Below are 22,827 nucleotides of genomic sequence, written 5' to 3' on the forward strand. Positions count from 1 at the left end.
GAAGTGTCATTTCCTCAATTCCTCTCACCTCCTCAAGGCTGCATCTCCACGCCAAAGCAACAGCCTCAGCTGTGTTTTTGTACAGCAAGGGGCAGGCAACAGTCCTGGGAAGCACTAACAACAAGCAATCTTATTCCCCAAGTCAAAGTAGGAGCAGAGAAGGTCTTACAAACATCCTCTTTGCACAGCAGCACCTTAGACAGGTGGCTGCCTGGCCCTCTAACTCAGAGCCACCCCACAGAGGATAGCAGCAGCGTCTGTATAATCAATATACAAAACCATAGCAACCCTCTCAAGAAACCTTTTATCAGCCAACCAACCAATAAACCAATTTCTGACTACAAGCTTTTTTTTTTTTTTTTTTTTAAATCAGCCAATGTGAATTCAGAGCACAATGCAACGATCTCATCTCAGCCAGTCAATGTGCTTCCGAGCATCAATCACTCCTCACGTCATTAAGTAAATTAAAGACCCCAGGTCCTCACAAATGAGGATCTCAGCTGGGCTGCATGTGCTGGACTCTGAATTGAATTAGGAAAATTCAGACACCTGATCATTTTAAGCAAGGACTAAGAGATTCCTTTTTCTTGGAGAAGCCAGTTGGACTTTGTCATTTGCTAATCACCAAGTGTTTAATTGTGAGCAGGCTAGTGACAGATTCTGCCCCAAATTTCCTGCCCTCAAAAAAAGGAGCTCTTTAGTTTACTTTTATCCTTCTGGGGAAAAAAAAAAAAAGCAAATAGACCTGCAGGTATCAGGAGTCTCAAGGGGAAAACTTTCCAGGTTTTTCCGGCAGAGACTGCTGAGGGATTACCTTTACAGGGTTCTAACGCAGCAAGGTAGAGCAAGGCGAAAGGCATTACATTTTTTTAAGGAGCTCAAGGCTTTGGTCCAATTCTTGATCCCATCCTTCTCTTTTCCCTTCTTTTTTTTTTTTTTCCTTTCTTCCTCATTTTAAGTTTTGTGCTGTTGTTTCTTATGATCTAATTGGAGAAGCTAAATGGAGATTAAACCACACCTGTCAGACATTTCTTAAAATCACCCCCAGAAGGAGAGTCTGCAAAAAAAGACGGCTCAGGCCATTTATTAGCTTGAAACAGGCTTCATTCACAGGTGCTTCCTTTTGAACCATTAGCGCTTCTCCATCGTTTGCCTTTGAACCAGCATCCCTAGAATATAAAGGCAGGGATGCGTGGCTGGCTTGGAGCCTGAGGTTTTGATGGAGGCACATGGGAGTCCAGTGGGATTTGTTACTGGTTTCCCAGGAGCAGGCTTTTTTTCTAGGAGCTTTTACGCTTTGCAGGATCCATTCTCTAAGGGTAAGAAGCATTTGATTATCAGGCTGTGCCTCTCAAAATGTGGTACGTTATAGAGTCTTTGTTATTTCTTAAAGCCAAGGTGAATGCTAGGTAGCATCACGAGAAGCTGCCTCCATAGACCGGGGCCCCTTTGTAGGGCATCTGCTGCATGCTTTGGGAGGAGTCGCTGGGGCACGCGTGCTCGCCGCAAGCCAAATCTCTGTGGCCTCTGTGTAGCGTGCATGCACGCGCGCCCTTGGAGCGTGCTGCGCGAATGCTTGCAAGGAGATGAGCTGTTGCTGGCTGTTTACGTGAGCGGATGGGAAAGGTCTTTCCCTGAGTCAAGAAGGGGCCAGCAGAAGCAGCTATTTATAAAATGGCAACCGCTGCCTTCCTGAGGCTAGCGTGGGCATGGCTCAGGCCTGTGTTTGGGTGGGAGGCTTCATTCCTCGTGCACGAGCGGCGTTTGTTGTCACCCTTGTGCAGGGTGCTTCCTTGCTCAGCTATCACCAAAGATCAGCCTAGGCTGCTATGTTCTGCCTCGCTACTCTAGCAGTTACTAACAGGCACCAAATTTGCTTTTATTCCCTTTTCTAAGCCGCTTTGCTGTCTCGTGCTATAGCGGGTGGTTTAGCAGGAGCGGCTGCGCATGCTGTTGTTTAGAGTTAAATGGAATTATTCCTAGCCATACCTTGGACATTAACACATCTGCAATACTGCAGGGCATAAGATGCATCAGTATTATTGCATACTTGTTTTATTTTACTTTGAAAGCCGCCTTCCAACAGTCACTAGCAGATCAGATGAGGCAGTGAAAAGTGAGCTCCTCTGCATGTCTTGCTGGGAGTTCATGCTGCTGCAGACAAACAGCTTTTGTTTTCTTCTTCTCTCTCCCCCCTGCCCCAGTAAGCTTTGTAATATTCTTGGCTCTGTGAAGGTACAGAGTAACGGTACCTGTAACCATATGGAAGATGGGAGAGCGAGTAAACCAGGCATACGAATTTCTGATCGGCCCAAGCTGCCACATCTGAAATTCAGAAAACACTTTGCTTGGGGGATTTTTGCTAAAGGTGCGGAGTTACAATGCGCTTCCATCCTTTCATTTGCATCACAGTGCCCGTAGGTGTCGTACACCTCGGTGTGTTCAAGAAAAGCACTTGCAAAGGGAAGTCTGGAATGAACTAAATCAACTATGCATGTCTACGCATTCAGGCCCACAGCTTGTGGCTGGAATCCTTTCAGGGCACTGGCTGCTCTCCTCTATCATTTATTTTAAAAAAAGATGTGTAGAGCTGTAATTCAAGCTTTGCTTAGACAGCAAGTTTCAGATACTTGGCATCCAGGGCCATGGAGACGGTCAGTTTTGTAGGTATCTTATAAATGGGCTTCAAGGGAGCTGTATTTTTCAGTATAAATCTGTTTAATAAATGCACGTGTAGGCTTCCCATGCCCTTTACAAGAATGACTTGGTTAAGGGAGTATTTTTCTTAGAAGGAGCAAGAGCTTTCCTGTTGCTTTGCAACAGAAGAAGCCATCTGAAGTAATTTTTTCCCACTAGAAATGTGCCTAAAAGCTCAAGGCTTTAGGAAGTTAGTAAAACACCACCGAAAATGATCAGAAGTTCAGGAATTAAGCAAGCAAAAGTAGAAAAGGCTGTTTCATTTGTAATGGAAACCTTGAATGTTACGGGCCAGGCTGTGGCCTGAATCTATCGAAATAATTTCTGTTACCCCACGCTTACCGATACGCAAAGGGCAAAGAGAACCCAGGCTCCGGTGGCGAAGGCAAGGAAGAACAAATGGCTCTGGCTGCGGACCAGGCAGCTGGGTCTGCCTAGGAAAGCCCTCGTGTTAGCCCAGGGCTGCGGCACCGAGGCAGAAAAGAAAGGTTTGCTACCTCTCGCTTGAATGCGTTCGAGGGACTTGGCGGGGAAAGATTTGTAAAGGAAGGGTTGTGCCGAACATACCTTTTCCTTGTTTAAAGTGCGTGCGTTGCAATTTTTTTCCTCGTGCCCTCGCTCTTGCGGGAGCTGATTCTTGAGAAAAAATGCAAGACTTGCTAACGTGATTCAGTCCATTGATGAACCAGTTGTGGGCATCATGAAACATCCCCAGAGCGAGACGAAATCTTCACCGAACTGGGAAAAATCCATGTCGCTGAGAATTTTGCTTGACCAAGACCGCCCCAAAGGCTAACTCTCTGGAGGACGTCACGTTTCTTTGAAGGGTCAGATATCCCCTTTTCTTGCTCTGGGATAGTAGCTATGTGTCAGTCCCTGATGCTCTTTTTCAAGATAAAGCTCTACTTGTGCTGCATCTGCCTATTCTGTAGCTGGAGGCTTTTCTGAATTGGTTTTGGTTTTTTCTTTCTAGACTTAAGCAGAAAGGCATGTTAAATGCTTTTTATGACTCTCCAGCCATAAGCTGCAGGCATCTGACATGAAACCAAACGGAGACACGGGGGAAGTGGGTTTTTCAGAAATAATCCCTATAAAAGCAAAGGCTGAGGCACGTGGAGCTTGAGTGCCTGCAAAGTTCCCTGGCTTTCCAGCAAGTGCCAGCTAAACAGGGAGACTTCATTGTGCTGGGTGCCAGCCAAGATCGGAGCAAGGCAGCGTGCAGCCTCCTTGCAAACAGAGACCGAGCTGAGGGCTGCCTGCATGCGGTTCACGGGAAGGGAATTTCCTCCCAGTTTTGTTTTTATTGACAATAGTGCGAAGTGCCAGATGAAATTATCTTTGGGTGAAGATGAGGCCGAGTCCTGCTTTGCAAACACAGCATCCCGACTTGATTTTAACCTCGCCGCGGCTTCTAATAATGTGACATCATTCAGAGGCCGAGCTATTCTTTCTCTGAACTGCTGCTTCTGCCTTCGGTATTGCTTGTCTCCGTGTAGGATAATCTCCCTCTTCCTGTGTGAATTAGGAGGAGCAGCAGCAGAGGGGCCCCTAGACCATCCTGACTCCAAACAAAACACCACTGCAAATAACCCTCTCTTCCCTCCCCTACCCTGTTTTCTCTCTGCTGCTGCAGAACAAATGTTTTCGTCTTGGAGAGTGCTGGAATAGCCAGTAACTGTGCCGGAGGAAGTTAGCCCACCAAAATCTATTTCCAGGATAGTTACCTGGGGAAGGTAAGAGTGTTGTTTTGCCAGGACCCGGATGCATTTGAGGGAATATCCCGGCCATTCTTTCTCAGCTGTTTTTCAGCCTTGTCTAAGAAGGCAAAGGTGACAAGATCCATTGTTGCATTTCACTTCAGTGGTCTCCCTGCTTCAGTTGAAGGTGTTGTCTGCAATATGGGAAATGCCTCGATTCCAAGTGTCCAAATGCAGCCAGGGCAAACCTTGGGGATGCGAAAGGGGGAGAGAAATTTTCCAGGTTCTTTGTGATTTGTTCTGGAGCGGTTGATTGTAAATGGCTGCTAACTTGCTGGAGGGAAAGAAAATTCCTGGTGTAGGCAAGGCTGCAGTGGGCACAGATTTCTGCCCTACCTCTTTGTTGAAAAGTGTTCTTTGATGCTGTAGGCTTGCAAACAACAGCTCTGCTCCACCTCAGAGTTGGCCGCATTTCAGCAGCGGTGGGTGTTATGAAATTCCTGCATTTTTAACGCTGATGTGTACGCTGCTTTCCATCAGAAGGTTTGGCTGTTAGCTGAAGCCCTAAGAACCGTGTTGTCGTTCTGTTGCACTCGAGGGAGTGCTCCTCACTGGGGGTATGGGAATCTCTGGGCCGGTTGGGACTTGGGAAGTATTAATTTGAGCAACTGGTTCTCTGCAGAGATCTGCTGGGGGGGGAGACAATGACACGACTCCTTCCCAAAGGTTTTTAACATTCCTGGGATTCCAGGAGAAGAGGGGTCTTGGGGAGAAAAAAAAAAAACCAAAACTTCAGATTGTCATCCAAGGGAACAGCCACAGCTATGAGGCTTAAAGAAAAATACTGGCTTTAGGCTTGTTTGAAAATGCAAAATCTACTAAAACAATTAACTTCAGTTTGAAAAGTAGAAGTGTAATAAAGGGGAGGCAAACATCTGTTGTCTTTGGAAATGTTTCTCTACCAGTTCTCTGCTGGGCACCAGGATGCAATCAGATCTGCCGGCTGCATCAAGATCAGGTTACTCAGTGACTCTGCCTGAGCAGCCTTTCTGCTCGGGGGGGAGCAAGGCTGCACAGCTCCTACGAGCCCCTTCTCAACCCGCGGAAATGGGAAAACTCATGGAGCGATTGGAGGGGAAGGGGGGAGGCAGAGGGGCTGGACGTGATGGGTATCTACCTGGTCTCCTCGATCTTGCCTGCGTTCAGCATCTGGTACTCGCTCCCGGCAGTATTGCTGGAAGATACCCTGAGCCCAGGCTTTAAGAATTTACATTGGCTGCAAAAGCTGATGCGAGGTTTTTGGGTGCAATGACTTGTGTTTTTGCAGGTAGCACCCTGAAAGGGTGAGGCTGTGTGGGTCCCGAACTTGTGTATCATGTGGTTAGGAGACACGAACTGAACGGGTCTTGGTTCCTTCTAACAACCCCCAAAGCTGAAAATAACCAGACTCTCAAACCTCTGTTATGCAGAGAAGTAAAGTTTGGTGTGGTTTTTTTTTTTTTTTCCTAGACAAAGGGACTCAAAAAAATTGCTGTTGTTCAGGTCAGGACTTTGAAACCTGAAATACTCTCTCGCCTCCATATGCAAGCAGATACCGTCTGTGACGGGCTTACATGAGCCCTGGCCTGATGCAGGCTGACATTTCTTGCATCCCTCTCTGTCCCGACTCTGGACTGAGTTGCAAAAGTGTTTCTGACCCTTTGTCAGCGCTGGGTGCTCCGAACTCGCTGGGTCTGTCTAACGTGCTCAGCTATTGCGATGGATTCTTGACACTTCAGTTGAAACCAGTTATGCTGGGCTGTTTTCCTGATTGCTCTGGGTGTTTCTTTATGAAAACATCGCCTCTAAAGCACTCGCTGAGTGCCAGTTTGAAACCTTAAAGGAAAGGGTAAATCAAAAGTATTTTTAGCCTGCTGCCAGCCCAAACGGCACAGCTGCAGAGCATGTGTTGCTGTGTAACTGCCTGATGCCTATCGAAGCCAGCGCCGCTGCCAAGCGGTTGCTCTGACCTGGGTTCTGCTTCTCGTGCACCAGCGTGGAGAGCTGGATCTGTGACTTAAACCTATTGCTGGCAGCGAAACTGCTGGAGCAGACCGAAGAGGGGGCTATTTTATTGCACCTTGGACTTGGGTCTCTTTACTCTTAAACTAAGAATGTAACCAAAAGGATAACAAGTGCCTCATGGGAAGGTGAAGGATCTGCTCTGTGTCACTGGAGTAAGATGCTTCAAAATTGAAATTACTTTGTATAACTATAATATTGTTGTAAATTTGTCTAGTTGTAGCAAGGACTTCTGGTGCTCTGTGTTAGGACCGGACTTCTTGGTAACTTGGTTGTCCTTTGCTATGAGAAAGCAAGCTTGTTAAATTACAGATTTTTTTTTTCTTTCCCCAAGAAAGGACTCTGGGATACTTGTTAGTGCAACTCTTTGCTGCTTCTAAAAATGCATATGGAAATGTTGTGGAAGGCCCCTGTGCCTGGTACTGTCTTGTGGGTGGCATCATGGGTCTGAAGGTGCAGAACTGGTAAGCAGTGGCACTGATAGGTTCCTTCTGAGTTCCTGTAGTCCTTGTGAGCTTCCTGGCATGACTTTGGCCTTTGGAGGCTGCAGGGTGTAGGGGTAGAATTAGGGAGCTTGGTGCAATGTTCAGTTTTTGCAGGACTTGATAGTTGCCCCTCTGCTATCTCACCCTGTCCTACTCATCCACCTTTTCTTCTGCCAGTGTCACTACTGCTCTGCTTCCAATTATTGGCTGCCCTGCTCGTTAACGTGTCCTTGGATCTTTGGCGCTATCTCTTTCCCCTTTGTGCTGGGCTCTCTCTGTAAATCTCCTGCCTGTTTTACATAACATTACTGGGCTCAGCCAAGCTCCACAGTGTATCTGACTGGCAGCAGATTAGGGTTGAGCTTGGCGATAACATTGTTCCTTGGGGAACAGATTATAGTAGGAGGAGGGTGGGAGAATAGGAAATTGGAGTCAAATGGAAATTGCAGGGGCCTTTGCAAGAGCAGCGGGCATAAATCAAAACGAATGGATGTTGCAAACTTGGTGGCTTTTTTCCTTCATAATTTATACGGCTATGGCTTGTTAGCACGAAGTGTGCTGTTGGTATTTGCAGAGTACTTATCAGGTAAGATAATCTCGGATGTGTCAAGGACTAGCTAGACCGACATACCAGAAATGTGGCTCTCTTGCTAGCTGAGACACACATTTCTACCAAGCTACAGCAAGGAAATCGTTTTCAGTCTGTGCCTCAGTTTCCCCTGTGTCTCACGACATCTCCTTCCTGCTTCTTACCCACTTGAAGGTTTCTTGTGTTGCACTGGGCAAGCGTGGCTGCTGTAGCGGATGTGGGGGGCCGCATTCGGACCTGACAGCCCGCTTGATGCGGGTGCTGTAGTTGTAGCCTAGGCAAAGCGCCTTCTGGTGCCAAGGCAAGACGCTCCTCCATCGCGGGATCGCACCCGGTCATTCGGAAGATCTGCTCTCCTCCTGCCGTGGGGCAAAGGCTCTGGGGCAGCAGGCGAGCGCAAGCGAAGCCGCACGCTGGGGCCAACCGGTGCGGTGGGAGCGTTGGGACCAGAGGGTGCCAGTTCCCACAGCCCAACGCCCTGCCAGCAGGAGCGGTCCATGGGGGCGATGATGCCGGGAGATGGTCGGGGGGCGATGATGCCGGGAGATGGTCGGGGGGCGATGCCGGCAGATCGGAGCTAACCCGCTCCAGCCAGAACCGGAGGTGCTTGGAAAGTGGCTTTGGCCTCCAAGAAGGCGGCGAGGACTCGAGTTACAGCTCCCGGGTCTCCTGGAAGGACCCGCCTAGGGGAGGACCCAAGGAGGGCTGGGCTCCTCGGAGCTCTTGCGAACTTGCCTCCCAGGAGCCTGTGTTTCAGAGCGGTCCGTGATGGACTCTGGGGCTGTAACGCTTCATTAAAACTTTCCTGCAAGGCACTTGGCTTTTTTTTTTTTTCTTGCTGGGAAAGCACCTCTGCTCTCCAGGGATGGGGATCTCCTTGCTGGATAGCTGCCCTGGTTTCCTGTGGTGGGGAGACCAATGCTGAATGTCAGGTTCGGATGCTGCGGTTGTGCTTTCAGGTAAGGACGCTATTCTTTGGAGTAAAAGCTTGTACTGTTTCTGGCTTAAAAATATAGCAGCGGTTTGAATGCTTGGCCACGTAAATCCGTGCGCAGTGGACATGGGTAAAACAGGTTGGATGTGAGTCCCTGTGAGCCTTTCTAGATCCATTGTTCTGGCTTGATTAACACTGATTGTGGTTATTAGTGGGAGCATAAATTCAGCCATTCATCCCTGTTCGCTTCCACGCTACGCTGGCTGTCGGTCTGTTCACAAGTGTTGAATGTCTTCCCAGATCTCAAGGAGCTGACTAGCATTTTCCACTTTTGCAAGCAAGAGGAATCGGAGAAGGGAAGACGCTTACACCTTTACTTTCTGTGTAAAAGGACTCTGAACTTACCGTGAACCTTGTGCAGTAATTAGCTGAGTAAGAAGGGAGATGGTGTACGCGTACAGATAACGCTGGCGAGGAGAAAAGACGCGTTCTGCGCTCATTTTGCGTGGTGGTTCCTACCAAACTGCAAAAGCTGTACTCGATGTTACGGGGGAGAGACTTGAGCAGAGTTTGAGGTAGTGCGATTAGAGAAGAGTCTGTGTTTGCGTATTGCTCAAGGAAAGGGGCCGCTGAATTGTTGCAGCACGTAACCAGAGGCTTGTTTTACCGAGTAAATAATGCTGGTAAGGAAAAATCTTGTAAGATCCTGCCGAGGAGTGTAAGGCCACGGAAGGGGGTTGCTCGGACACTGAACAATAGACTCATCCAGCTCCTTTGTGCATCATGGCACCAGCCTGACTTTCTGTCTGCTTGCTGCTGTGGGCAGGGTGTTTCTCTTCCCCCGGCACTGCCTGTTAAATTTTGATTTGTGGCGTTGTCTGCCCTTGATGCCAAGCTCCAAGGTCAGTTTTCTAATTGCAGGGTAGCAGTGAAGTGGCACACGAGCTCCTAGGACAGGTCACAAGCGTTAACCTGTCAGTCCCACCCGGACCCCACCCAGCGCACGGTATTGCACAGATTTGGCGTGTAACCTACGCACATTTCGGAGGGATCTGCAACTCTCAAACTTTTCCCTGTGCTCTAACTGGGTCTTGCCTAAAGAAGCATTTCAGGCGTTGTCATTGGGATTAATGCTGAGGGACTGTTTCTCTAGGTTTGAGTATTATACATGCAGAACACAGCTCCTTTGTGGGTTTGCGCAGCTCTGACCCCCTCCCCCAGTAAACGTGCCATTGAGCCGGTACTTGTATAACGCTTTGAACAAAGTTCACAATTTGCCAGTGAGCGTGCAGTCTTACCGAGGAAGTTTATGGGGCCTTCTCATAGCTGTGGAATCTTTAATATTTGCAACAAAATAAGATTGGTCTCCAAAGCTTAGTGGCAATTTTACAGCTAGTCTTATCTGGATTTAATTTGTTTTGGTGTCAGCTCAAAAATTACTGAGAATAAGACCTAGATCCATCAACACGTTATTTCCCTGTAGTATTTTAATGCCGCTTAAAAATTAAAGCGTAGCGTGAGCTGTCTTTGTGCTACGCTGTGCACAGGCAAATTTCTGGGCATCTACATGTGTAATCTTGAAAAGGCAAAGTGACTTAATCTAACTTCAGCAGCAACTTCCTTTTTGGTTTTGGGATTAAAGCTTTTAAAACTGTTGAGAGAAAACTCTTTTACATAAGAATGGCCCAGCCTTGCATTTGGTGCCTCCCCAGATACATGCTGTGCAGGCGGTCATCTACCTGCCTGTGATTCACAGCGCTTGCGTTCGTCCTGTTCCTAGGCTTTCCTCCCCTCCTCGTTCTTCCATCGCTTTCCGCTCTTCAAGCCAAAATACTCCCCAGTTACCTGCCAAGTCACCACACGGTAACTCTGCAGAGAGAGCAACCCACTCGGTTGCTTTCACCCCTTGTGCTGTGTTTGGACCACTCGACTCCTGAACAGCTCTACGGCTTGAGATCTACAACCATCCCATCACCTGAAAAGGGAGGAAGGATGGACCTGTTACATCGTACTAGCCCATGACTCCATCCCCTGGGGCAGGTCGATTCCTCTTCTGCCTCCTTTTCCTTTTTTTCCCCACTAATATTTGTAAAAATAAAATTTCCCTATTCAGCAGATTTTAAAGTGAATTAGTGCAGTTGTATAGCTTTCTCGCCTCATGGTAAAAACAGCTGTATGCTGAAGCAGGCTGATACAGAGCCCATTAGGTAACAGAGATTAAAAGTTCAATTGCAGGTACGATAGGGTTTTCCGGCTCACCCATCTTGTTTGCACAACCCGGCATGTGTGAAGGCAAAGGTGGGTGCAGCGCAGGTGATAATCAGCTGGCCCGCTTGCAATGGTCTCGCCTCTGTTCCTGGCAGCAGCCTTGCTGCTGTGCCGAGAGCTCCTGCTCAAGTGTCCTGGAAAACAGAGCAGTCGCTGCCTAGGGAGTGGAGGAACATGCAACTAATTAGGGTCCCCAAGCCGTCGGTTGGTTTTGGGGGTGACTAAAGTGAATTGTGAGTGAGGCACTTCGGGTTTTCTCGCCGTCTGAAGAGGACGGCGCTCTGGCTGCGTGGTCTGCGTTAAGCTTTCTCCAAAATGAGGATGATGGTTGAGCTCATGCGAGGACAGGGAGAACCAGTGACTTCATGTGCAGAACACACCAGGGTAAGGAAAAACTGTGTCATTTTTCAGCACCTCTGTGCTGCAAGGAAGGAGGCTCCAAACAGGGTTTGCCCATCCCAGCGGGGACCACCGCCAGCCCTGACTTGAGATTTCCAAGCTCTCGGTTAGGAAAGGAACATGAACATCTGCTGTGGGGTGTAATGACTGGGCTTTTTCTCGTCCCTTGGGTTTGTTCATGGTGCTGTATTTTCTCATGTTTTCTTTTTTTTTCCATGGACAAGTAACACAAGCTTCAATTACCGGGTTTAAATTCTGAGTATGTAAGGTAGAAGAACATCCTTTAATGTAACCTGCTTCTTCAAGTTTGGCTGTCCGCAGGACAGGAAGTTAATTACCAGAGGGGTATATGGGCTTTCAAAATTAAGACTTACTGTTACGATCCAGACAAATGGCTTGTCTGGTCTTGCTCCCAGCAGTGCCCAGCGCATCAAAGAAATGCGAACGGTCCTTCTTGAGAGTTAAACGTCTTTTCCTATCAAGTTTTTCCACCGAGTTCAATGAGTTTTGAATTGCAGCCTTCCAGAGCTGGAAGGGAAGGAGGGAGTTGCTTCCTGCGCAGGTGGCTTACCGGTTGATACTCTGACGCTGATGCTCTGGGTGCTGACCTACGCGTTGGGTAGCCTAGGAGTGCTGCAGGGGTTGCAGGTGATCCAGTTCTTCCAGAGATCCAGCCCTGTGGTTGTACGTGCTGACATCTTGCTGCTGTTCACTTTTCTGGGCTGAGGCGTTTGTTTCTGCCCAGCTCTAGGTGCTCTTTGCCTCTTGGCAAAGTTTGGGAAGCACTCACCTGTTTTGGAAGGATTGGCAAGCGCTGTGCATAGAGCGGTGTTCGGAAGCAGCTGGGGCATTACGTTAGCCTTTAAGCAATAAAACTACCCAGGAAAGATGAGATATGTGTGCTCACTGAACCAGAAGCAGCAGTCCCGGGGACTGCAGCAGCTGTAGAGGCTCATAGTCTTTATTAAGAGTGTTGTTTAGTGATTGACTGATAAACCTTCTTTGCTGCAGCTTTGTTTTTACATTTCTGAAGTAGGACATCTGGGACAACAAAAATAGTTTTGTCTGTCATCCCCATGAAGCTGCGTGGGCCAGACAGGGAAAATCTCTTATCAGATCTGGCAAACCCTGTCACCTCCCATGAATGTTCAAGGTTTTGCTGCATCTTCAGTATGGCTTTGAGGGCAGATGAGGACTCAGCCTGTGGGATGTGCAGTTCTGTCTTGAGTGCAGAAGCGGTTTCCTGTTGCTCATGTGGCTGTTTCTCTGTTTCAAGCTCCTCCCCCACCTCGGTGTCAAAGGCATTATCATAATGCTCAGCATCTCCCTGGCTTGTCATAGTTGTGTGTTTGCAGGCACAAGCAGCTAATACTCTCGTCCCTTTTTAGGACAGCAGCGATGAACTCCTCCTGTTTTTACAATGAGACCGTGGTGTTCTTCTACAACAACAGCCACAAAGAGCTGACCACGTACTGGAGGACGAAGGATGTCCTGGTGGTTGCCCTGGGCCTGACGGTGAGTGTCATTGTGCTCCTGACCAACCTGCTGGTCATCACCGCTATCGTCATCAACCGGCGTTTCCACTACCCGATCTACTACCTGCTGGGGAACCTGGCAGCTGCCGACCTCTTCGCTGGCATCGCGTACATGTTTCTCATGTTCCACACGGGGCCCAGGACGGCAAAGCTCTCCCTGAAGACCTGGTTTATCCGCCAGAGCCTGCTGGACACCAGCTTGACGGCCTCCGTGGTGAACCTGCTGGCGATCGCTGTCGAAAGGCACCAGACTGTGTTCACTATGCAGTTACACAGCAAAATGTCCAACCAGCGCGTGATGATCCTCATCCTCTGTATTTGGGTCACGGCCCTGCTCCTGGGGCTCATCCCGTCCTATGGCTGGCACTGCCTCTGTGCCCTGGAGAACTGCTCCAGCATGGCACCGCTCTACAGCAGGAGCTACCTGACCTTCTGGGCCATCTCCAACCTGGTCATCTTCCTGATCATGGTGGTTGTGTACATGCACATCTTCATCTATGTCAAAAGGAAGATGACACGGATGTCCAAGCACACTAGCTTCCACCCCCGCTACAAGGAGACCATGATCAGCCTTGTCAAGACGGTCACTATTATCCTAAGTAAGTCTGCCTGCTGCAGTCAGTCCAAACGGTGCTTGGATCCTCCATCCTGGGTCGCGTGGGGCTGGAGGTGGATGCGCTCGGGACAGCGGGGAGGATGGGGAAGTGATGTGCTGCTTCCCTGGTCTCTGAAGCTGCCAGGGTGATGGTTTGGTGTGGCTGCTGAGGAACTCGGCAATTTCAAGAGTCTGCATGGATTGTGTGAGCTGTAATGGGAGTGTCCTGGCAGAGAGGGGGGAGGGCAAGTTCCCGAATCTCTTTCCCTCTGGCATGGCTGCTCCTCTGGTTAGCAGGGACAAGAGGGACTGTTACTGATGTGACTTGGTAATATCTGACTGCTCTAAGTGCAGTGCTTTGGGCAAAGAAGAGGCTTTTTTATGTGCTCAACTCTGCTCTGCTTCCTGCCTAGGAGGGTAGCGTGGAATTAGGAGCGATAATCGGGCCTTGTCAAGAAGTGGCACTTGGTGCATCCTTTATTAAAAGATGGAGGGAGGTTTGGGGCAGATATTACAAGTGATAGGGAAAGAATGAGGGAGTTGCATGCGAATTCCTTCCTGTTAACTGGAATACAGCACTGAACTCTTGAGTGGGGTTTTTTTTTGGTTTGTTTTTTTTCCTGAGCAGCTCAGTACTGGTAAATACATCTGCTCGGGTAAATACATCCCTGGGAACTCTCAGCTCTTAGTTTGAGCCGCTCTCTGTGAGTGTGGGATCTCCAGCAGAGCGCTAACTGCGGGTCAGTCTGTCTGCATCTGCAGTCTGTAGTGCAAATGGGAGAAGATCAGTAACTGGAAGTGGTTGACGCTGAGGCTCTGCTTCTCCAGGATATTGAACTTTATTCAGACGCATGCTGTTCTGCCCAGTGCTGTGCATCTAACAGCAAGCAGAGGCTGGTGCACGCATTGTGCTTTCAACAGCCTATCGCTCCATGATTTTTTTTTTTTAATCTGCTTTTGTCTCGTGCTTTAATGGTCTAATGACCTTTCTTTAAAGTGAAAGAAATCAATGTGCCTAGATCTTCCGCAGCCCAGCTCGACTCTGGGCTTGCAGTCACAACCCCTTGCTTGCAAATCTTTCCTGATAAGCCCAGAATTTGCTCTGTCAGGGAAACCTTGTAGCTGCAAACAAAGACTACTCCCTTGCAAACTCCCGCTGGCAGAGCGGGCTCGGCAGGGGAGGGGAGCAGGGTGGGAGCGGTGGGGGGGGCTGTGTGGGATGCTTGGTGTGTCCTTCCTCAGGAGCAGGCTGGCATGCCAGGTCCTGTTGCAACTTGTGAGCATTGAAACTGGAGTTTTCTGCCTGTTCCTGCCTTTCCTGTGATGTCGTCTTCCCTGCCTTGCAATCTCTCCATCTCTTGTGCACAGCTGGGAGTTCGTGACTGCCTTGGAGCTGAGCAGATGCAGCACAGAGGGTCAGTGGGGCTGAAGAATGATTTACTTCCTGTATTTTGCACAGTCCATAGCGGAGAGAAAAGTTGTTTTGTTGCCCCTTTCCTTCCCGAACAGTATCAGAGGGTCACCCCGTGGTGTCAGCAGGACTGCTTCATTTTATGGGACTTCACAACATCAACTGGAAGAGGGTTGGCAGGATGGGGATGCTGGCCAAGAAGGAAAATAGAATTCATGCTTGGTGCATCACCTTTGTTTTGGGAAATCTCCTTCCTCTTGGTGTCCCCCCCCTCCTGGCTTGGCCTGCCTGCCTTTTGCCTTCTGCAATAAGGAAAAAGCTTGGGTCAGAGGAGGCTCAGAAGAGCTGCTGCGGTTTCACAGGGAATTGGGGCTGGTGTCCAAGGACAGACAGAGTGGGGAGGAACCTAATGTGGAAAGTTGAGGGAGGCTCAGGAGTTCATCAGGCCTTTGGGACTCCTGTAACCCAAGGGTTTTTCCCTTCCTCTGTGGGACAGCGTCAGAGAAAAGCAGCAGTCGGTTCTGTACAGGTCCCTTGTACGGGAGGGAATTGCTCAACTTGGGGAGAATACCTTTCTATTCAGACTCAGCGTACAGAAAGTGGAGACTGCAGAGGGTTTTTTCCCTCCCTGTGAAAGCCCTGGTGTAATTCCTTCTCCACCCTTGTTCCCCAGCCTTCTGCAAACTTGGGCTCTACACAAGGGAATATTTTGCGCCTTATGCATCACAGGGTGCAGCTGCTGGTGTGGGTGTGGTAGGAGCTGTCTGTGTGCCATTTCCTTCCAAGGCAAGGTAGCCGCAGTTGATAATCCTGCAGGTCCTAGGCATTAAGAACAGGTCTAGGAGCTGACCTGGAAACCAATAAGTCCAAGATACATCTGGAAACCCGTAGCAAACTTTCTCACAGACCAGTCGAGCGACACAGGATGGCATGATGACCAAACCACAGGGTGGAGTCGTTAGTGCCCATGCTGTGTTAGATTATTAAGAGTTCAGGCTTCTTTCTGCATACTTTAGCTTCCATTAAGGAGCAAGGAAATCAGCTGGATTTGCAGGCAAAGGCCCAGAACTTTTCAGGTACCTCTTCTTGGCTGTCCCCTCTCATCTTCAGTATTCCTCTGGCTTTACTTCATGCTGCTGGGAGCCAGTCTCTAAAGAATCTGGCTTGCCTTGTGGACGCTGAAAACCTGGCTAAAAAAAAGTTACATCACTAAACAAGGAGGTCCCTTTCCTGCAGGCTCACTCAAGACAGAAATATTGGACCTTCCCTCATGACAGCCAGGAATCTGTCTTACATATTTGCTAAATTTAAGGGGGCAAAGTCATGCCTGAAAGTGCAGGGAAAGCTCCCTGGCCCAGATGCGATGGCTGCTGTGCTTACCTTCTGGGAGCATGATTCACTTAAAGGGTTACATGATGCAGTGGCCTGAAATCAGCAGGGGACACTCCCAGAAACCCAGGAGATCCCTCCCATGTGTTCCTTTGACTTGTCACTAGTGCAGCATTTCACTCAACAGCAGCTTTAAATTCAGCTTCTCTGTCTTGGTGCAGCTCCTGGCTGTTGTTCTTTCCTGACAGATGTTTTTCAGTAAAGGGTGTAGTTGCAAAGTTTCCAGCAAGTCTGGTTCTCTTCCACCCTTTCCCAGAACACACAGCAGGGTGCAGCTCCTGTGCTTTAAGATACAACCTTATGCAGGACCTCCAGGAGCACTGATGGGCGAGTGCTCCATTTACGTCAGCCTTAAAATCGTAAGTGTAAAAAGGGGTTTAGGAGCCGCAAGCACCTCCCAACTCCGTCATGCAAACAGCAATTATCCTTTCACCAAAAAGCTTTGCAGGTGGCGGCAAGATCATAGTGTCAGCCCAGCTGAATCGGTGGTGGAGCCGGTCCAGCTTGGTCCTGGCGTTGGCCAGCCCGTCGCTTGGCTCTTTTCTACTCGGTGCGTAGCTGTGTGAGCAAGACTCCATTGCACTGCCCAAAGTGTTGGCCAGGACTCTTCCAAACTCATACGGTTAACTAAAGCCCCCATAAAAACTGCATGGACAGAGAAGATTATTTAATTCAGGATGTGTTAACTCTGATTCTTCCCTAATTTTATGGCCTGTTCCCTTTTTGGAGGGAGTGGCATGTAAATAGGAAACATGGGTGCTTTGTCTTCACTCTGTAAATGCAACAGTGGGTATGAGGGGAGGTAAGTGAAAGTACTTGGAAGTGGTGTTCTGAGTAAATGGGGTGGGGAAAAAAACCCAATAAACACGGTGGGGGGGAAAACCCAATACTTCCATTTTTAGTATTTGCTGGTTGAATCCTTGGTCTTCTTCCAAAGCAAAAAAATAAAGTGAAACTAGTTTGGGGTTTTTTTGCCCCCAAACAACTTTTTTCACAAGATAAAACACCAGTGATTCCATTGAGCATCTTTACAGTGAGTGACTGGGCAGGGCCAGGAACCTGCTTTTTTTCTAACGGGGGTTCTTCTCTCCCCAGGTGCTTTTGTCATCTGCTGGACTCCAGGACAAGTTGTGCTCCTCCTGGATGGCTTGGGCTGCAAGAGCTGCAATGTTCTAGCGGTGGAGAAATACGTCCTTTTGCTGGCAGAGATCAACTCGTTGATAAACGCTATTGTCTACTCTTACAGGGACAATGAGATGCGTAGCACCTTCCGGAGGATCCTCTGCTTTGTCTGTTATAGGAATTCCAAATACACCCCCACGGTGGTGAAGTTAAACACCACGGATCGCGGAACACTTTCTCAGAACGGGCACTCTGCTGTGGATTCCTCTATTTAGCTCTTGATCAGCGAGACAAGCACAGCGCTGAACAGCAGCCGCTTTCTAAGCAAAAGAGCAGAGGCTAAGAGTGACCTGCTTCTAAAGCAGTAGAAACTTCTTTTATGTGCTCAAGCATAAATATTTCTACAGAATACTCGTCACCGATAAAGGACAAGATGCTTTTAAGGAACTGCTGGATGGTGTGTTATTTAGGGCAAACATACTTTGAGTAGTATTCTTATTAAAGACTGCTATTTTTAATGCGAAGTTGATTTAATTTAGCAGCATCTAGACGTATGCTATGCGCAACAGGAATCTCACGTGATCTCTCAATGAGCAAAGTATTTTCTCGGTACTTCAGTATTACTGCCTTCAGAAATAGTTGTTCCAGTGGTGTAGCGTGCTCCAAAGAGCCAAAGCTCTTCAGCTTTATGCGTTGCTTCCTAAACAGAGCTGCTTTAGTGTTTCCCCAGAGAGTCTTATTCAGGTTGTGTTCCACCCACTTCAGAAATCATATTCTTCTTAAGGCCTCTTCTGAGAGGAATCGGTTTGAATTGCTTCCTGAGAAGCAGATTCCTGCTCTCCTAAGTGTCTGTTACTGAATTTCAAAGTATTCTGGGCTTTTGGAGGATGTCTTAGGAGCACCTAATTCTTTCCTAAAATGGAGAGTGGTGCTGTAACTAACTGCAGTTGTGTTTGTGTTCTGCTAAGTGATACCATGTGGTATTCACAAGTTCATTGCCTATTCATAAATGCGGAGTGAGTCATGTTCCCATTAAACCATCTTTCTCCTCACTGAAAACCCTTTGGGACAGGTCTAGGTTAGATTCCAAGGCAATCAGTATTTTGCCTTTGGTTTTAATGTGCAGTTTGTACCTTAATACTCAACTGCTCGAATAACGTGTTAACAGTCTGTTCAAATGTAGTCTTTCTCTCAGCAAAGCGCCCTAAGAAATTAGCAATTTTAATATTAGTGCACGTAGGATCTAGTTTTCTGAGTAAGTCCATTTGCTGCGTCTGACATGCAGCGTATAAGCTGTCACTCCCGATTGCGAGGCCACGACTGGAGGGCAGAGGCTCTGCTGGCAGAAGAATATTTGTGGCCAAGAAACTGCAAATGCTGCTCCAGGCTTCCTTCACCTTCATGCCGTTAAAGTTTAACGGTGTGAATGTGCCTGTGACAGTCCGAAATCCAGAGTTAAGTCTTTTACCGTGGGCTTCTGTGAGAGCAGAGAGAGGCTAACAGAAGGCAGGTTTTGGAATACTGTCTAAATTTATAATTTCGTGTGTTTGTTTTTTTTAATAGAACAGCCCTGTTCTGTCAGATGGTCAGCTTCCTGACTGATCACCTCAGCTGGCTTTGCGGAGAAGACGACTTACGGGAGGCATTGTTACTCAAATGTGTGTGTATGGACTTTTGGTTGCAGAACGTGGTCAGGAAGTGACGGTGTTAAGGTGACGGTCTCCTGGACTGACTAAAGCAGTCTTGGAATATGGTTCCCATCTCTGTGTCCCAGAGACTTTTTGAATAAATATTTTGTCCTGGGTTTTAGAAAAGAAGACTTGGAATTTTTCCCCTATCTCCCCACTCTGAAGCCCTGGGGAAAGTACCATCCTCCGGTTGCGTGTTGCGATGCTGGAAGGCAGGGATGCTGCCCTTCATGCTTGCGTCCATTGCGACTTGCTGCGTGGTGGCCCTGCTGCTGAGAGGGCATCTCGTGGGACTCTGTGTGTGTCTGGGGGGGTGTAGCCCCGAGAAAGGCTGTGAGGAGAACTGGAGGAAGTAATTTTCAGCCAGCAATCTGCAGCCAGAGCAGGGGGTAAGGCTACAGCCTTGGTCCATTGCTTGCAAACACTAGGCTTGGCTGGTTGGAGGAAATTTCACACCATTAAAGCATACCAGGTGGTAGGGCTGAGAGAAGGCAAAATTTTATTTTAATTGCCAAAGCTGACTTCTAGTTACTTTTACTTTCCCTGGAAAATATTGTTACTGGGATGCAGGTACACACTGCAGTGGAAGCAGGTGGTAAGTTAGCAGTAGTTGGAGGAAGACTGTAATAGTGAACACCTGGAAAGCTGTTACTGGGAGTGATGGAGCTGGGACAGAACAAACTGGGACCTTTTCCGCTTTCCTGAACACCCCCAAAGCGGGAAGCGCACGAATCCTAGTTTGTGCAAAGCTAATTTTACAATTAAATACATTGCGAAGTTTATTAACAAAGGGGGGAGGAGGAAATATGGAAGCTCTTATTGCTTAGGTGTGGGATTAGTACCAGTCTGATTTAACTGGGGTGCGCGCATGTGTAAAGACTTGACTGCATGCATTTGGGCGTGAATGAACCTTTGTAGTGGGTGAGATGACACTCGGCTCCTAAAAGAACTGCAGTTGGCTTTTATGCCCAATTGGGCCTTTAAGCGGGACACGTTCTTCCCCGAGGGATCTGGTAACTAGCCCGACCTCAGCCTTCTGCTGGCTGCTTGTCAAGCTGCGTTTCAGTGACGCCATCCTGCTCCGACAAGCACTTTCGTGTAGTACCCGCAACACAGGCGGGCTTTGCATCACTGATGACAGACTCTTGATGCTTTATGGTGGTCATATAGAGAGGATCATCTCTGTGTTTTTTTTTTTTTTCCCCCAGTATTTTCAATGGTTTATTTAAACTTGGCCAAACTGCCAAACCAGTATAAATACTGAAGAACTGTCGTACACAACACTGGAAAGCGTATCAAGGATTTAGAATTATAGAATCATCGAATCGTTGAGGTTGGAAAAGACCTTGAAGATCACCCAGTCCAACCATTAACCTACACTACCAAGCCCACACTAAACCAGTCAAGGGCAGACCAGACTGAACCATGTCCCCCAGTGCCACCTCTGCCCGTTTTTTGAACGCTTCCAGGGATGGGGACTCCCCCACCTCTCTGGGCAGCCTGTTCCAACGCTTGACCACCCTTTCCGTAAAGAAATTTTTCCTAATTTCAATTTGACCAGTTTGTATGAAGCAGAATATCATGACTACCTGGAGGTTGGCAATACTTTATGTATAAAAATGGACTTTGCTGAATAATGGTAACTGAATGTAGAAATGCAGCTTGATGCATGATTTCACAAAGGTAAATATCAAGTCATTAGCGTAAGGAGGAAGGGGGAAAAAAAGTCCCAAACCTTTAATGGAGCTTGTCTCTGAGTGATGGCTGGCATCCATCAGGAATGGAGGTGGGTTGCCTGGAATTCTTCAGGGAGATTTCTCTTCCCGAGTGACTTGGGACCTGTGGATTTCTTCTTGTTTCCAGCTGGCTGTAATAGATGAGAGAGCAGGAAATTAGGAGTCACAGAAACTAGCCTGGAAAGTGCTGTTTTCAGTGAGATTTGAAAAGAAATGGAGAATCAATGAGGCAGAAGAGATGGGAGGAGGATTTTAACAGCCCTCCCGGCAATGAAGATGGGGAAAGGGAGAGGGGGGAGACATAAATGGCGTTTATAGAACATGCATCGCAAAGAGGAGGGGTTTAGGCTGTTCAGTATTCCACATGACTTTACTTTCTAGTTTTATTTGGAAACACAAAGCCTTGTCTAACTACATGGAGGCAGGAACCACGTTGCACTGTGTTTTCTGTTCGCTGTTTTGTCCTAAACAAGATGCTGCAGCAAAGGGTGTGGTGGTAGCCGATTACATGTTCGTTTCCCAAAGCTGCTTAGAAGACCTTAAGTATAACTTTATCATTGTATGCAGAGCTGGATGCTGCCAGGTTTATGGGATAGCTTGTTTTTTACTTCACAATCCCCAGCTTATGGTGTGGCTAGCTTAAATGTGGCAATATCCCTCTTCTTGGTTTGAGCAGACCCCCTGCCTTTTTTTTTAAATAACAGTATGAAACTGCCTTTGAAGGCTCATTGCTGGGTTCATCGAGCGAGCTTTTTTTTTTTTTTTTTTAAGAGGAAATCTCGCTGAAATTTTGGAGGGGGTGTGGTTTTGGGGTGTGGGGTTTTTTTTGTTTTTTGAAGCATGTGAGATTTGTTCTAGACTTATTGTGTGTTGGGTGGGAGGAAGGAAGAGACACCTAGGAACTATTTTAAAGGGATCAAATGTGGGACAAGTGAGAACACACAACTTGATCAAAGATAGGCCGTATGGTTCCAGGAATGAGAGGTCATGCCTTGCTGACTGGTTGGAATTCCTGAAGCAAGCTGCTGCCAAAAGTAATATGGATTTTGGTGTGGTTTTTGGGGAGGGTAGCACTGGAGACTAATACTGTAGGGACTGATGGACTCTGAAGGTTTATTTTATTGAAGGAAAAAAAAAAAAATCCAACCAAAAAAGCCCCAGCCTGCAGGAAGGGAAAAGACAGAGTAAGAGGGGAAGTGAGATTAATAAGGGGAAGCTGATGACAGTGGGTTTTTCTTTGTTTTTAAACTTCAGTTCATCATCTCTCTGATGTACTGAGACATGGAAAATTAAAATCAAAGTTTCTGCTAGACTGTAAGTGCAGCCAGTGCAAAAGTCAAGCTTTTTTGGAGTCAGCTGTGCTTTTCCGAGTTGTGGGCAATACTGGCATATCGGGGCTGAGAGTTTATTTTTAATGTGCGAGGATGACTGGTGTGACACCTGGGGCCCCTGGTCTGTGTGGTGGCTGTAGATAGTTTTGGAGCCCACCCATATGTTTGCCTTGTGCTCCCCCAGCCGAAGGCCAGCGAGGAAGCGGCGCGCAGCGAGGAGCTTGTACGGGGTGAGGAGTTCTTGGCTTGGGACACGCGTTTTTATTAATGCAGCTGTGAAGTGAAGCCTGGTATCTCTCTGCAGTGGATTGGCGTGTGTGTAGCCAAGCTAATTTAAGAAAGGTCACGCTAACGGTGTAATAATTGCTTCCTGTGATATTTCTGTGAAAAGCTTTTCTGTAAAAAGCACAATGCGTAGCAGCGGCGGCTGGGTTCCACAAGTCCACGCTCTCACACAGTATGCGAGCGTAGCTTCTGCGAGCAAAAGTGAGAAGAACCCGTGTCTCACGTCATCTGAAAGCTGTTACAGCCCTGAGCCCAGCTTCAAACAGAGTTTCTGGAAGATGCTTCTTTTCTAACTGGTGGCCTTGACCAGGTTTTGTCCTTATGCTGTGACTGTCACAGACAACGCGGCAGGCACCAGAAGGAGGAGGTAAGGAGGGGCTCCGATTTGCCTGCATCTCGCAGCAGGTAAAATAAAACTGTCCTTCAGTGGTTCGCACCCATTTCCTGACAGATCTCGCCTCGGTTTCCTCCATAGTGGTCACAGGCAGCATTCAGCTGACTTCTGCTAGGCTTGCACCTGGAAAGGAGCGCTTGGTTGCGTTGCGTCGACCCTTTTCGTGGTAGAACGTCTTGCTCTCTAGGTTTTTCTCTGCTCCCTGAAAGCA

The 22,827-nt window shown here is 48.0% G+C and overlaps 1 protein-coding gene across 1 annotated transcript; it reads left to right on the forward strand.

Moving 5' to 3' along the window:
- The first annotated feature begins 8,447 nt into the window (after window positions 1-8,447).
- On the forward strand, window positions 8,448-17,457 carry LPAR2 (lysophosphatidic acid receptor 2). The gene is made up of 3 exons (XM_009484768.1): window positions 8,448-8,488; window positions 12,519-13,264; window positions 17,156-17,457. The coding sequence occupies exons 1-3, from the start codon at window positions 8,448-8,450 to the stop codon at window positions 17,455-17,457; spliced, it is 1,089 nt and encodes a 362-aa protein (XP_009483043.1).
- The last annotated feature ends 5,370 nt before the right edge of the window (window positions 17,458-22,827 follow it).

This window comes from Pelecanus crispus, chromosome 27 (genome assembly GCF_030463565.1).
Source record: "Pelecanus crispus isolate bPelCri1 chromosome 27, bPelCri1.pri, whole genome shotgun sequence".
NCBI classification, from domain to species: Eukaryota; Metazoa; Chordata; class Aves; order Pelecaniformes; family Pelecanidae; genus Pelecanus; species Pelecanus crispus.

What these genes read in the sequence shown, in the direction of transcription:
- LPAR2 (XM_009484768.1), top strand. Translation starts at nt 8,448, where the DNA reads ATGCTGAATGTCAGGTTCGGATGCTGCGGTTGTGCTTTCAG. An exon ending in TGCTGCGGTTGTGCTTTCAG is followed by an intron (nt 8,489 to 12,518) that starts GTAAGGACGCTA and finishes GTCCCTTTTTAG; the next exon opens with GACAGCAGCGATGAACTCCT. An exon ending in GACGGTCACTATTATCCTAA is followed by an intron (nt 13,265 to 17,155) that starts GTAAGTCTGCCT and finishes TTCTCTCCCCAG; the next exon opens with GTGCTTTTGTCATCTGCTGG.